General features: G+C 40.2%; 1 protein-coding gene and 1 pseudogene across 1 annotated transcript in view; one reads left to right on the forward strand and one right to left on the reverse strand.

The window, feature by feature from the left end:
* ANTXR1 (ANTXR cell adhesion molecule 1) overlaps window positions 1-13,971 on the forward strand; it is a 226,043-nt gene that overhangs the window by 170,156 nt on the left and 41,916 nt on the right. The window contains exon 17 of the mRNA XM_037527535.2: window positions 1,706-1,786. Coding sequence (XP_037383432.1) covers window positions 1,706-1,786 — 81 coding nt within the window. The remainder of the gene's footprint in view (window positions 1-1,705; window positions 1,787-13,971) is intronic.
* The window catches only part of LOC119259630 (glyceraldehyde-3-phosphate dehydrogenase-like), a 30,113-nt pseudogene continuing 20,883 nt past the window's right edge, over window positions 4,742-13,971 (reverse strand).

Below are 13,971 nucleotides of genomic sequence, written 5' to 3' on the forward strand. Positions count from 1 at the left end.
ATCCACAGAAAGGATCTAATTAAAGTTCTCCAGCCAAAAGATCTGCCTGAGGAATTCTCTGCAGTTGGTATAATTGAAAACATATGAGCTTTATAATCAGACAGACATGGGTTCCAATCACACCTCTCCAGTGTACAAGCTGAATACCTTTGGGCACCTTAGTTGACCTCTCTGACTCTCCATTTCCATGTTTTGGGATCACCGGAAGGTTGAAATGAGAAGACACATGAAAAAGCACTGAGCCCAGCATTTAGTAGTGCTGAATGTACCCATTCATCCAACAAATATTTACTGAGCACCAGAGGCATCCTAAGGGCTGTCACACAACAGTTAATAAAACCAATGACCAATGACACCTCTGCTTTCACAGAACTGGCATGCCAGCTGGCAGAGAGAGCTGATAAACAAACAGAATAAGTCTGGGAGCGTATTTGCTTCTTATTGCTGTTATATCAATTTACAAAAACTTGGTGGCTTATAACAACACAAATTTATTATCCTATAGTTTCAGAAGTCCAAAAGGGGTCTCAGCAACCCAATATCAATGTACCCTCGGGGCTATGTTCCTTTTGGAGGCTCGAAGAGAAACTGTCTCCTCATCTTTTCTACATTCAAGAGGCTGCCCACACTCACTGGGTTGTGAATCCCTCCCACTTCTAAAGCCAGTAACAGCAGTCTGAGTCCTCCTTCGAAGCTCTCTGATTCTATCAGCAAATCTTCCCTAACCTGACACCCCACACACACTGCTTTCCTGCAGTGAGGATCCATGTAATTAGAGTGACATACCCAGATAACCCAGGGTAAGCCCTCCATGAGAGAGCCTTAACTTCACATCTGCAAAGTCCTTTTTGCCATGGAAAGCAACATATTCATAGGTTCCAGAGACTAGTATATCATTGTTTAGAGATGGAGGGGATATTTTTGCCTACCACAAGACAATGAAGAGAAATAAGGCAAAATAATGTTTTCTTCTGCCTGTTAACAGAGTCACTAATGGGGGCTAATATTAAAAGCCAATTTAAATAAACTTTCTTTTATTTTAGTGTCTTCAGTGTAAGAAAACAGCTTCCATTCAGCATGCTCAGGGAGCTAGAATGGCCAGAGACATAGACTTTCTCATAGCTCAGATTCAACCAATTACCAGCAACTCCAAAGAGGTTATGAGTTTTAGTAACCTGTGACGTTTGGTCATTTGTCCATTTGGGGTTCCTGAGTAAGTCACAGCTGCTGAGTGACTGTATGGGAGAGCCAGGGATCTGCAGCCCATGGACCTCTTTTCGGTCTTATCCTGTAAACACTTCTATTTACGAACGTTCCTGGTTTGTCATCATTGTTTTCATTTATGAACTCTGAGCAAATAGGAAGAAAGAAACAGCGAAAGTTGAAAAGATCAACTGTGTTCTGAAGATATGTCCAGAAATGTGGTATGGGCAAAGCCAAGAATGTGAATGAACTTCCCTGTTCTTGTTTATGTGGGGCTGCATGGAACTCTCGGTATATCCTGCATTAACCTCAGCATCCCCTGTGAGGTGCCTCTTCTCCTACATTCCTGAACATGGGGACTTGGAGAGCCACTTGCCCTATCACAGCAACATTGCCACTACTGGGCTGTTCACATGATTGAAGAAGCATAGAAAGTTCTAGCTGTCTGGGCTGGCCACTGGTTGGTTTCATATGTAATCTTGGTACATTTGTTTTATTTCAGGGAAAACTCGATGCCTTGTGGGTCCTACTAAGGAAAGGATATGATCGTGTGTCTGTGATGCGTCCACAGCCAGGAGACACGGTAGGATTCATCAGTAGTATAACACACACTTTCCTTTTTGCTCTTTCTGTGTTGTTGTAGAGTTAGAATAATTCCAGATACACAAATCCAGCTATTATTTCTTATTGTGCAAATCAGATGCCAGTTTTCAAAATTCCAGTTACTACAAAACCTTGGGTTTTGACTTGCTTTTCTGAAAAGGATTTTAACAGAAATAAGTTTAATTTAACTTCCTAGGACCTGAGCCTCTTGATTTAAAGGTAGAACAAGTGAATAAAGTAGGGTTTTACTTTGGGCAGTACCAGGAGAAAGGCTGTCATTTCTCAGTCACACTGGCCACTAGTGACCAATAGGACAGTGGTACCACAAGCCAGGGCCAGGAGACAGGGACACAAAATACTCTCACCATCTCCCAGCAAGTGATGGGCCCAGCTGGCCCAGGGCTATAGGAGGATCTTCTATCCTGGTGAAGATTTGCCCTGAAACTCTAAGAGCCAAGCATGGAGTGGCTCCAACTTAGAGGATTTAGAAAAGGGGGAGCAACAGAGACCTTAGAAACCACCTAGCTCCTGTCTTCATTTTGTAAATGAGGAAACAGAGGAAATAGAAGCTGAATAGCATGTTTTTGTTTGAATAGTAACAATACTGGAAACTACCTCACTTCCTCTGAAATCACATCATTACTATGTGGTCTTCTAAGAGCTGGTCTCTCTTCTTTAAATTTTATGGAGCAAAACTTTGAGACCAGATTCTCTCTCAACTACCAGCAACCTGCATCTTCTACCTGCTTCTCTAGGAATCAGGCAAATTAACCCAAAAGCTGAATAAACGTGTCTAATTTAGAGCTCCTTTCAAAGCAGGCTAAGACTGGGTTAGAATCTCACTTCCTTACTAGCTGAAAAACTCCAGGCAAGTCACTTAACCTCTCTGAACTTCATGATTATAAAGTAGTTGATAATCTATTTCATGGTGTGACTGCTTTGAGAAGGTAATGTTTATAAAGTATTTAGCTCAATGTTGAACACAATAATGCTCAATCAGTGGAAAACTGTATTATTTTGTTATTATTTGCTGTGTGCTTTTCTACTGTCTGTGGAGGGTTGATACAAAAATTCAAGACATACTGCAGTTGATGTTTATCAAATACACTCACATGTTTAACCTTACCCACTCTTCAACATGGCACAGCTATTAAGACAAACATGAGGACAGAGCCTCTCTCCATTTGCACCTGGTAACAGTGGGTGGTTTGTGACTGAAGGGATTTGATTGAAAGTTTCAAAGTTTCATAGCTTTCAGGTCAAGCCACTATCCAGTTAGCTCTTTCTGCTCCAGATTGTGGCAAGGACAGCCGGCAAGTATGACATCAAATAAATGCTTGGTTGATTGTCCCCCATGACATGGAATTTGTATTCTGTCTGTGAAAGTCAACAAAAACACTTTGCTATAGCAAATTCCAAAGTATAGGCTCTCCCATCAACAGAAATTGGCAAAAGCCATAAACTTTGTACTTGGTAAATATTTGGCCTTATAAGTTATACATCTGGTTTCTGTGGAAAATTAAGAATTTTTTTTGCATGAGACTCCTCTAAGAGATGATAAAAAAAAAAAAAGAAGATACCTAAAACTGAGGGTCAGCAGTACTATATTTTTGTGACAACATGCTGGTTCTGTTTTGTGACAGTGCACAAGGCTTTGTTCTGTTGGTTTTCTGTTTTGTTTTGTTTTGTTTTCAGAACAACTGAAAAACATCTCTACTAAAATGTATTAGCATTCCAACTCTGATGAACACTTTGGCAGAAACAAACTCTTAAACAGGGGCCAATTTGAGAAGTGGGAGGGATGTAAGAAGAAAAGCAGATAGAAGGAAATATTACTTCTTATAAGATGTAAGAACCAAATACTGGAATTGTCTACGCCCAGTAACAATGTAATGAAATTGGTGGAATTCCCTTTAATGAATCACAACAAAATTGCAGAGTTTTATTTACTAATTCTAAGTTAAAAGTTTTATTAACATTTGAAGATGTTCCATATGTTTTTGAGAAACATAATCCCACCTTGAACTGTCATCCTCCAGTCCCCAAAAATAATAGATTTGAGATGCATGAGATCTAAAAATTAGAATATATTTGACCATATTCTCAGAACCATCACAAATTGTGATTGTCCAGCCTGCTTTTAAAATTTATATGGGTTTTCTTTATAGAAATCCTGCTAAAATTTTAAGATACTGTGGAGAAATAGATACAGAAAATTGTGTTTTTGTAGTCATAGCATTGACCTCAATTTTTTTCTGTCTACACAGAGTTAAACGAGGTCATGGGCTGGGTAGGAATGGGAATTCAGAGCTGCCTCATGGCCACTCAGGAAAGAATTTCAGGGGAAGGGAAGACTATATTTGAACTTTGCCTACATGCTCATTCTGCTCTGTTTTGCATAACCTTAGAAGACTCTACAGATCTGTGCTACTTGCACAAGGATGACTCTGTGCAAACTGCTCAGTGCTGATTTATGAAGCTGACCACATTTTCCATAAACTCAAAATATTACTACATCCAGGCATGTGCTCATGAACAATAGTCACAGGTTCTGAAGTCTTCCATTAAAACAAAAACAAAAATCACCTAATTACATTCTCAGTTACAATTTAAATTGTTTTAAGCACATGCTGACTTCCCAGAAACCTAGCAATTCCTTCTCAAATTCTGCCTGCTCCATTTCTCTCCCCTGCTCCCCAGCAAAACACCATAGCCCTACAGATGCACACAGGCCCACCAACGGAGCCCACGAGGCTGCTGAAAGCACTGAGTGCCCACAACCCCCACCACAGAGGAGAGGGTTGGGGAAGGCCTGAGCCCAGAGCCACACCCTTCCCTGGGATTGGTGCCCACCTCCTCAGTGCTGCCCAAGTCCCACATCAGGGAAAACATGAATGGGACAATAGCAGGAGACATGCATGCTCTCTGTCTGCCCCTACTCTCTATCTCTGCCTGGGGTGGGCTCACATTCTTCTTGTTCCTTGGAGCCCACCAAGAAAACCCTAAGCCGAAATAAAAGAGAAAGTACCAGAAGAAACCAGTTAAATAGCAAAGCAGCCACACATCTGATCCTAAAATTTTAAAAGTTCACTAAGCATATGGTATCCTTTGTTCAAACCATCCCCCTCCTGCCAGAATATAGTCAAAACATGGATCTCAGTGTGCCTTTTTAAAGCTTCAGACTTGGCATGACTAGAAAAAAGCTCCAATCCTTAGCTTATTTAGAAAGAAAAATTTACTACCTTTCCATTTCATCTATTACCCACGCCAGGTTCCCTCATCATACCATTTAGGTTCTGGTGGAGTAGAATTACTCCCCCTTCCCAGAACATGCCAGAACCTTTTTTGTCTCTGTGGTTTTGCTTGGAATGCCTTTCTTACCCTCTCTACCTAGTGGTATCTATCACCTTGGGAATAGTGTGCACTGTCCCCATGGTATCCCAGTAGGGGATTACCAGACCCATGCTTTAAGGTAACATTACAAAGCAGAGTGTGTTCATGGAAATTAAGCAAGGAAGTATGGAAATTGGAATTTGTATTCCCCAAGCGTTTTTCAGGGTGGCCCCAAGTCTTCCTTTGAATTCAGAAAACATGCTCACTTTTCAAGTGAAAATGGTCAAAGGAATTGAGAATATTCAATCTGGAAAAAAAAAAAAGAATTAAAGGGACCATGAGAGCCATTTTACTTGCCATTTTGTAATCAATATTTTATCACTCAGCCATATTCAAGGAATAATCTTTCCATGCCTCTATCTTTTTACAATATTCTAAGGGTCATGTCTTATTCTATTGTCTATCTGTAACATAATATATCTACCTATCTTCTCTTTTGAGATATTTCCAAGTGTTACTTTTTATAAATGAAGCTGTAATCAGTATCCCTGTTGTCAAATCATTATACATATTTATGAATGTTTCCTTAGGATATGTATATAGCTATCTACTGGCATGCAAAATTTTTAAATTTTAGTACATATTTCCAGTTGCCTTCCTGAAACATTGTGTGGATTAATCTTCCCATCTGTTTCTATGAAAAGTCCATCTTCCTAGATGCTCACCAACATTAAATTTAGCTATTTCATAGGTGCTAATTAACTTTCATTTTTCATTAAGATAGAATAACATTTTAAGTGTTTATTTTCTCTTTGTCAATTGCATATACATACCCTTGGCTCATTTTTCTATTGGCTATTTTAGCATTAGTTTTTATATTGTCATTTGCTTAACTCATCTTCATTCATTTATTATCAAATGTTTGAGAACCTAGTGTGTATCACTTCCTGTACTATACCTTCAATATATGGTGCTTACCTTATAAAATATACATATAAAAGATTTTAAAAATATATGTATCTCCCCAAAGTTTTTCCTAGTTTATCATTTGCCTTTAACTTTTTAAAAACATATGGAAGCCATCAATAATTTTACAGTGAAATCTATAAATCTTTATAATGTCTGCCTTTGGTGCCAAACTTTAAACAGTCTTACTCCAAGGAAACATATATTTTTGGAAGTTTTCTTCTATTAGTTCAACTACTTCATTCTTACTTTTGTGTGGTAATGTAAGTTAGCACTTTTTCTGTATTTTCTTGTGGATTTTATTGCAAATTTAAGGAAGTTATCTTCAAGGGCAATTAGCCATATTTTGCATTAAACCAGAAGTCCTAGAACTAATATTATCTCAAGGAAGTATGGAAATTGGAACTTGTGTTCCCCGACCATTTTTTGAGAATTTTTCAATTTCTTTGAAGTGTGGAATTTGACTAGGATTTATTTTCAGTCATTCCAAGGGACAGTATTAGAGCCACAGGTAGAAGTTATAGTGAAGCAGATTTAATCTTAAAGAATGGAAGGACAAGAGTTTCATTAACAGAATATGTTGCCCCAGAGATTGAGTTCCCTGTTACCAAAAGATATAAAACAGGTTATACCACTACTACAGGGTTTCTGTAGTAGATGGGTGCTTTTCAAACTTGAGCACAGAATCACCTAGATTTGTTAAAACACAGATTGCTGAACCCCACTCTTAAGAGTTTCTGATCAGTTGTTCTCAGATGGAAACTGACAGTTAGCATTTCCAACAATTTCCCAGGTGATGCTGCTACTGCTGTTGCTGCTCTGAGGACCACACATTGAGAACCAGTGAGATAAAATGAATTTGTTGACCTCCAAGTCTCTCTAACTCTGAAACTTTAGAATTCAAAGTCAACATTTCTATACATATATTACTACTAAGCCATTGCTTTCCTGTATTTCTCCATATAATATCTGTTAACACCACTGGGGAATAACTACTTTAGCTGAACTCTAAATATCAAGTTCCAACCAACTATACAGAAACACTTCCCAGCTGCAGACAATTATGCTCCTAGATTACTAATTTAAAATGCAGAAATGTAAATGAGTATTAGGGAGCAAAGTCCATGGAATCCAGTGATTTTCAAACAATGATCATTGTGATCTATCACCTGAAAGACTTTAAAGCATTGATGTCAGGGACCCACCCCAAAACTTCTATTTAATTTTTCTCTGGATACTGCAGTCCCTCAGACACTCTAATGGACCCTCACAACCAGGGCTGAGAAACAGTGATATGATCTAATTCCCTATTTTTTTCACCCAGTATCATTTCTCCTTCTTGGAACATTTTTTTTTCCATTAAAATTTTTGGGATATTTTTTTTAATAAATTTTATTTTTATATTCCCCATACAATTGCAACCCCCTTATTTTGACCCCAATCCCTCCCCTCCCTGCCCCCCACCCCCCATAGAGTGTCTCTGGTTCATAGTTTTTTGTTGATTTTGATTTTCACTTTCTTATAGTTATTCATTTTCCTGGTCCCTTATTTAAGTTTTCTAGATTCCTGCTATGAGTGAAACCATCCGGTATTTTTCTTTTTCTTTCTGGCTTATTTCGCTGAGCATGATCCCTTCCAGCACCATCCATGTTGCTGCAAATTGCATGTGTTTATCTTTTTTGAATGCTGAGTAATATTCCATGGTATATATGTACCACATCTTCTTGATCCAGTCATCTATTTTTGGGCATTTGGGTTGTTTCCAAAGCTTAGCTATTGTAAACAGTGCTGCTATAAACATAGGGATGCAGGTGCTCTTTGGAATTGATGTTTCTGTGTCCTCTGGGTTCTTGGAACATTTTGAAGGCAGCTCTCCACACTTTCAGAAACCCATCTGTGCCTTGCAAGCATAAGGGAAATGGATAATTACAATCATTATGTGCTTTCAACTGTCCTTTTCCAACCAGGAATATAGAAACATAGATCTGGCTGTGACAGTATTGTTACTTCTTAGGTAGAGAGGATAGAGAAGAGAATATATATAAATTCTACCTATGTCTTTTCTCCATTGAATTCAATCAATATTCAGCCAATCTAAACCTTCCCCAATTATTTTCACCTCAACTTAAACACCTTACCCGTTCATGTCCTCTGGGATTGGGTGTCTTCTTGTTTTCAACTCCTTGGCTTCTCCCAGATCTGGCATCAGGAGGCATTCTATTACTATAAGCAAGAACAAAATGCTAGGTCTTTTAGCCTTACTCTGAGCTTGTTTTCCAAGATGGCTTCCTTGCAATCAGAAGAGAGCCAGAGAAGCACACATAAATGCATATAAACACAGTTTGAAAGTCATCTGAAGTACAGTCATGGAGGTTGTGAAATCTCCCTGAGCTCCAGCCCAGGGCTGTTGTCTGCCCAGCTGTTTCCAATAAGGGAACAAGGCCAGTCACATGGGCATCAGGTCTCCCCATATGTAAAGGGCAGGAATGGACATGGTGCAGGTTTTCTAATATCCAGCAGACCAGGTAAAGGAGGAGTCAGAGTCCTCAGTGGTTTTTGCAGGTTTTTTATTGGGATTTACCCGGCACACAGCAGGCAGGGGTGCTGGGGGACCGGGAGGCTGTCAGTCCTCCCAGCCCCCAGCAAATCCTCACTCTATCTGGGCTTTCCAGTGATCTCTGCTTCTGCTTCTGCTTCTCTGCTTCTCTCTCGGCTTCTCTTTCGGCTTCTGTTCGTTCTTGGCTTCTGCTGGTGTCCCTGTGACGCCACCCTTAAAAGCACAGTCTTAGCCCAGGTGAATCCCATCTACCTATGCCCACACCCTATTCCAGGTGCCCGCCATCAGGCATGCATTCAGGACCGCAAGGATCCATCATCAATCCTGATGGCGGGAGGGCAGAAAAGCCTGACATTTTTCCTTACCCTACACCATATCACAGGCAAATATCCAAAAGTAGTTTATCTCTGAGCAGAGAGTCAGTTCAACACCTTGAAAGTAGAAGAGCCTCCTGTAACATAAGTAGTCTCAGAAGAAGCATCCACATTTATTGTCTTCCTTTCTCTTTTCTCCTTCACAGTCCCTGTATTACCTCTTCCTTCCCCCTTCACCTTGGTTGCCGTCCCTCAAGGATTATTTCATCAAACATCCATTTTGCCCCCACTAAGAACCCACCATTGAGCCGGGCACTAGAGATACGCATTACAATAGAATAGGTTTCCTTCTGATGTCCTGGGGTGCAGTGTAAGATTTAGAAGATAAGAGAAGGTTAGGTGTTGTATTAACTGCAAATGATTATAGCAGCACAAATCCATTCACAGTAATTTTGATGGAATAATGATCTTCTTACAGAACAGAAATTGAGGCTCAGAGGAGGTTATTAACTTTGCCAACAATATGCAGCTGGCAAACTGTAGAGCTGAGACTTGAATTCAGTACTACCAGACTTGAAAATCCACACAGAAATTTCTGAGCCCCTGTACTACAAATTCAACCATCTTCTATGAGGCAAGCACTGTGTTTGTTAGTGCTGATCACTGATTAATAAGGCCCTTGAGGAGCAGAGACAAATGGCTGTCCCCAAGCAACACCCTGTATGAAAGTCTCTATGATGAAATGAGTATACATGGGGTATGGGGGATACCCCTCAGGAAAGAAATTTCTCCAGCCTTAGAGCCAAAAGTGACTTCCAGAGGTGGCATTTAAGTCGAGAACAAGAGGGGACATGTGCAGCCCATAAGTGCCTCTGGCCAGCCTGCAGGGTAATGAGGAAACACCTCAGGCTGGAGTAAGGAAAGTAGCTGGTGCCCCATAAGGTGAACATGGATGCGATTTTACCAGCCTAATAATCAGATTAAAAAGTTTAGACATGGGGTCTCCCCGGTGGCGCAGCGGTTGAGCGCTGGGTTGCGAAGCTGCCCGCGGCCTCTACCGCGCTGATTCGATCCCCGGCTGCTCCCCGGCCACCGGAGGAGGGTCCCACATGGCGCGCAGACCTCTCCTGCCGCCCGCTGCTCCCCTCAGCAGTGTACTTCGGTCCTTCTGCCTGCTCTGCTCCCCGCTCTGGCTCTGGTGAATTCTCTCACCCTCCTGCGCTTCTGACTGTACCCAGTGCATGTATAAACAAAACAAGCAAACAAATAAATAAATAAATAAATAAATAAATAACATGCCTCTATTAAAAAAAAAAAAAAGTTTAGACATGATTCTGTAGCCATTGTGATTAATTTTGATCTGGGATAAAAGTAATAATGCCAAATTATATTGTATTATAAGAAACTTCATATACATATAATACAAAGTTTCTCCAAAGGTTTGCAAAGCCATGGTTTGACTAGATATCAATAGATCTTTAATTATTTTAATTTATATGTAAAATTTGTCTACAGATGTCATCTTGCAGAGCAGCCACATTAAAGTCATTCTACCAAAGTTCAGGAATAATGGATCTAATGTGTCAGTAACAAGCTAGTAGGCTACTGCAATAGTCCAAGCATGGATCATTAGGCTTGAATTTAAATGGTTACACAGGAAGTGAAAAGGCATAGGTGAAGGCAGCACTGTCTGATAGTAGTTGCTGCATTGTATGGAGAAAGAGAGCAACAGTTTTAGCATCAGGAAGCCCAAGTTAAATCAAATGCTATCTTGTGATCTAAGTTAAGTGAATCAACCACACTGAGCTTCAATTTCCTCTTGCATAAAAGTGATCTATTAATTCTTCCTTAGGTTAACAGGATTAAATAAAATGACAAATGTAAGTAATTCAAATAGATGGGAGTTCATTAATTCTTCTCTTCATTTTTCCCTGAAAACTACAGTTGATTTCAGAGAAGTCTGGTTATATCTCGATATATATGAAAATGTCTCAGATTTAGTCTCATGTTCAGCAATAACTAAAAGAATCATGTTATCTGCAAACTGAAGTGCTTATGGGAAGGTCTATCTTTTCTTGCACAATAAACAGTGAATTTTATATTGACTTTTTTTAATAGTCACTGTAATCTTTAATTCAATTCATAGTACTGCTGAGATAATGGACATTTCTACCAAAAAGAAGGGGTGGGAGATTTATGTAGAATATATTAGCTTTTACAATGAGTAAATAGAGATGTTCACATCTTCAATAAGTGTCTGACACCAGGCTGTAAGTCCTCAGGAGATCTGGACAGAAACTCCAATTTACTAGCCACTGACTCCTGACCTTTCTAAGCTTTTGTAAGGATAGATCATTTTAAAAAAGAGAAAATTATAGGAAATGTTCCTAGAGGGTGTGATTTACTTTGGCAGAGCAACCTCCCTGGATGTTTGAATTCTCAGTGGTATTTATTCAGTTCTCACCCTTGGAAATCTTTCCTCTACTGTGTCATTGGAGAGGGACATGAGTACTTAGAATTCTTGGCTCACTCTCCTGAATTTAAAAAAGAAAAAGTTCAAGACACCCTCTGTCCACAGCATAAACCAAAGTGTACTAAAAACCTGCAAAGTTAACTTTTTCAGAGAAGTCAAACTCAAAGTTGATGCTGCAAAATACACCATGTTAAAAAAAAAATTGTACCAACTTCCTTCCCTCACAGTAGATCTCTCTAATAAATAATGTGAAGGCAATTGATGTGATTAAGGACTCTCCCTCTCTCTTCCCTCTTTATTCTCCCTCTTTCTTCCAGCCCCCACAATTAGATCCCCTTTGTCCACACAAAAACACATTCTTTCGCACACATGATCACCATCACCATTATCATTGTTATAACATTTTATAACTTCTCTTAGCGCTTTCACCTTTGAATTGACTCATCTCCCAAACAGCTGCAGCAACAGAAGGTCAAGTCCTGATATCAAGTTGCAAATAGCCAACGGAGGAGAAATAAATATTAGAGGCTGAACAAGACAGGGCTGGGTAATAAAGACACTCCTGTTCACATTTTCTGACCTCATTCTTTTCCTTCTAAACAGTCAGGATTGTGGGAGGTAGGACTTGGCTCTAGAGTGAAAATTTCACTGAAGTACATAACATTTTAGGAAGTTTGCTACTTTGTTCAAATGTGATGCTTATGTTTAGCCACTTAGCTGCCACAGGCCTGTCCGACTGGCTGAGGGCATTGGAAGAGACATTGGAAGAGATGTCTAGGGACATCTACCACTCTGTGATAGGCCTCAACTGAGAATCATCATAAGCTGAGCTGGCAGAAGTTCTGCTCTGGTCTGAAAACATTTGATTTAAGCATAAATGGCAACATCTGACCTAGGAGATGGCTCTCTGGAATTTACAGCGGAAGAAGAGCCAGCCTGTTCTAGAAGATCAACCCATCTTTTCTCAGTGTCTTCATGGTCACCCCAACACAATCTGACCTTCAGTCTTGGGAATAGTTTGGGGATTCCTCAGTACTTTAACCCCTTCAGTTATGAGGTAAGGAAATTGAGGTCCAGAGAGGTGATAGGAAACCTCCAAGCTTTTCCCAATACATTTTGTCACTTGCTCCCTATAACCACCTTACTTTACCCCATTTTTGCATAATAGGAAGATAAGGCTCAGATAAGTTTCCTGCTCTGTTTGGAGTCACAAAGGGAATCAGTGGAAATGGGAAGACTAGAACCCATTAGACCTATACTGCCTGGTTTTCCTTGAATCCTCACCCCAGGCTAGGTGAAGAAGGTAGAAGTCACAGCTGGACTTGATTTTTTGAGGACAAAGTAGGACTAGACCCAACTGTGGAAAAGCTAGTCCCTGCCACATTCACCTCCTTTTTGTCCTCCTACTTTCTCCCACCTCTCAGCACCATTCTGTTTTTATACCCTGTCCAAGATGACATAGCCACTGAAGGCCTCTACTCTACCTCACTCTCCTGCACAGTGCGCTGTGCCCCCAAATTACCTCATGTTTTGTTTTGTTTCATTTTGTATTCTCCCTGATTCTACCTCTCCTTGCCTCCCCCTTTACCACAAGCACCATGGCTAGAACAGAGTATACCCACTTATTCCACAAACAGTTCTCAAGCTCTTACTCAACGCAAGGCACTAAGCAAGGCAGTGAGGATTTAGGGTGAATGAAGCAAGGTCCCCACCCTAGGGAGTCTACGGTAAAGCAGTCAGAAAGATCACTAAATTAATTACCACTTGATGAGTGATATGGTCAGAAGTTTTCCAGGGAGCAGAGAGCAAGATTTAATCTAGACTAGGCAATCAAGGAAGGCATCCAAAAAGATGAGACCCTTCTGCTGAGAACTAACGCAAGACCTCCCTGTTGAAGTGAGGGAAAGAACTTTTGGTTGGAAAGAACAGCATATGTGAAAGCCCAGATAGGAAGCAAACTGAAAGAGGAGGCCCAAGTGACACTGGAATGGGCATGGAGGGAGGCAGTAGCCATATCCCACCTCCATGCTCTGCCTTCTCTACCACTTTTGTCTATTGGCATCCACTGGGGACTCAACACTCAAGTAAAGTCCCACTTCCTCCAAGAATCTCCCCAATCCCAGTTCATTGTCCGACCCCCTCCTTTCTCCTGTGCTTCTAGTTATAGTCACAGAATTTAGCACCATTTTTATTTAAAATCAATACACTGAATTTTAACTCCCTAGAGAAACTGTTAATAATTTGAGGAAAGGGACCATAACTCATATATTTTTTTTTTCCTTTCACTCACTAGGATGAGGACATGGCTCAATTTATTTCCTTCTCACTGAGATTAGACCTTTTCTGCAGTCCCTAGGTCCTGTTGTAAACTCTAGTCACAGCTGTTTGTAAACCTCCTAAGCAATCAAACTTTAATAAAAAGCAATTGAATTTTGGTAGTGGACAAAAGACATCCCAATAAACTCACTGCCTTTTAATAGGGAGAGAGTTCACACTGTCTCCTGGAGATTGTCCAGGTATAA

This window comes from Talpa occidentalis, unplaced genomic scaffold, assembly GCF_014898055.3.
Source record: "Talpa occidentalis isolate TD23 unplaced genomic scaffold, MPIMG_talOcc4v2.1 talOcc4.5, whole genome shotgun sequence".
NCBI lineage: Eukaryota > Metazoa > Chordata > Mammalia > Eulipotyphla > Talpidae > Talpa > Talpa occidentalis.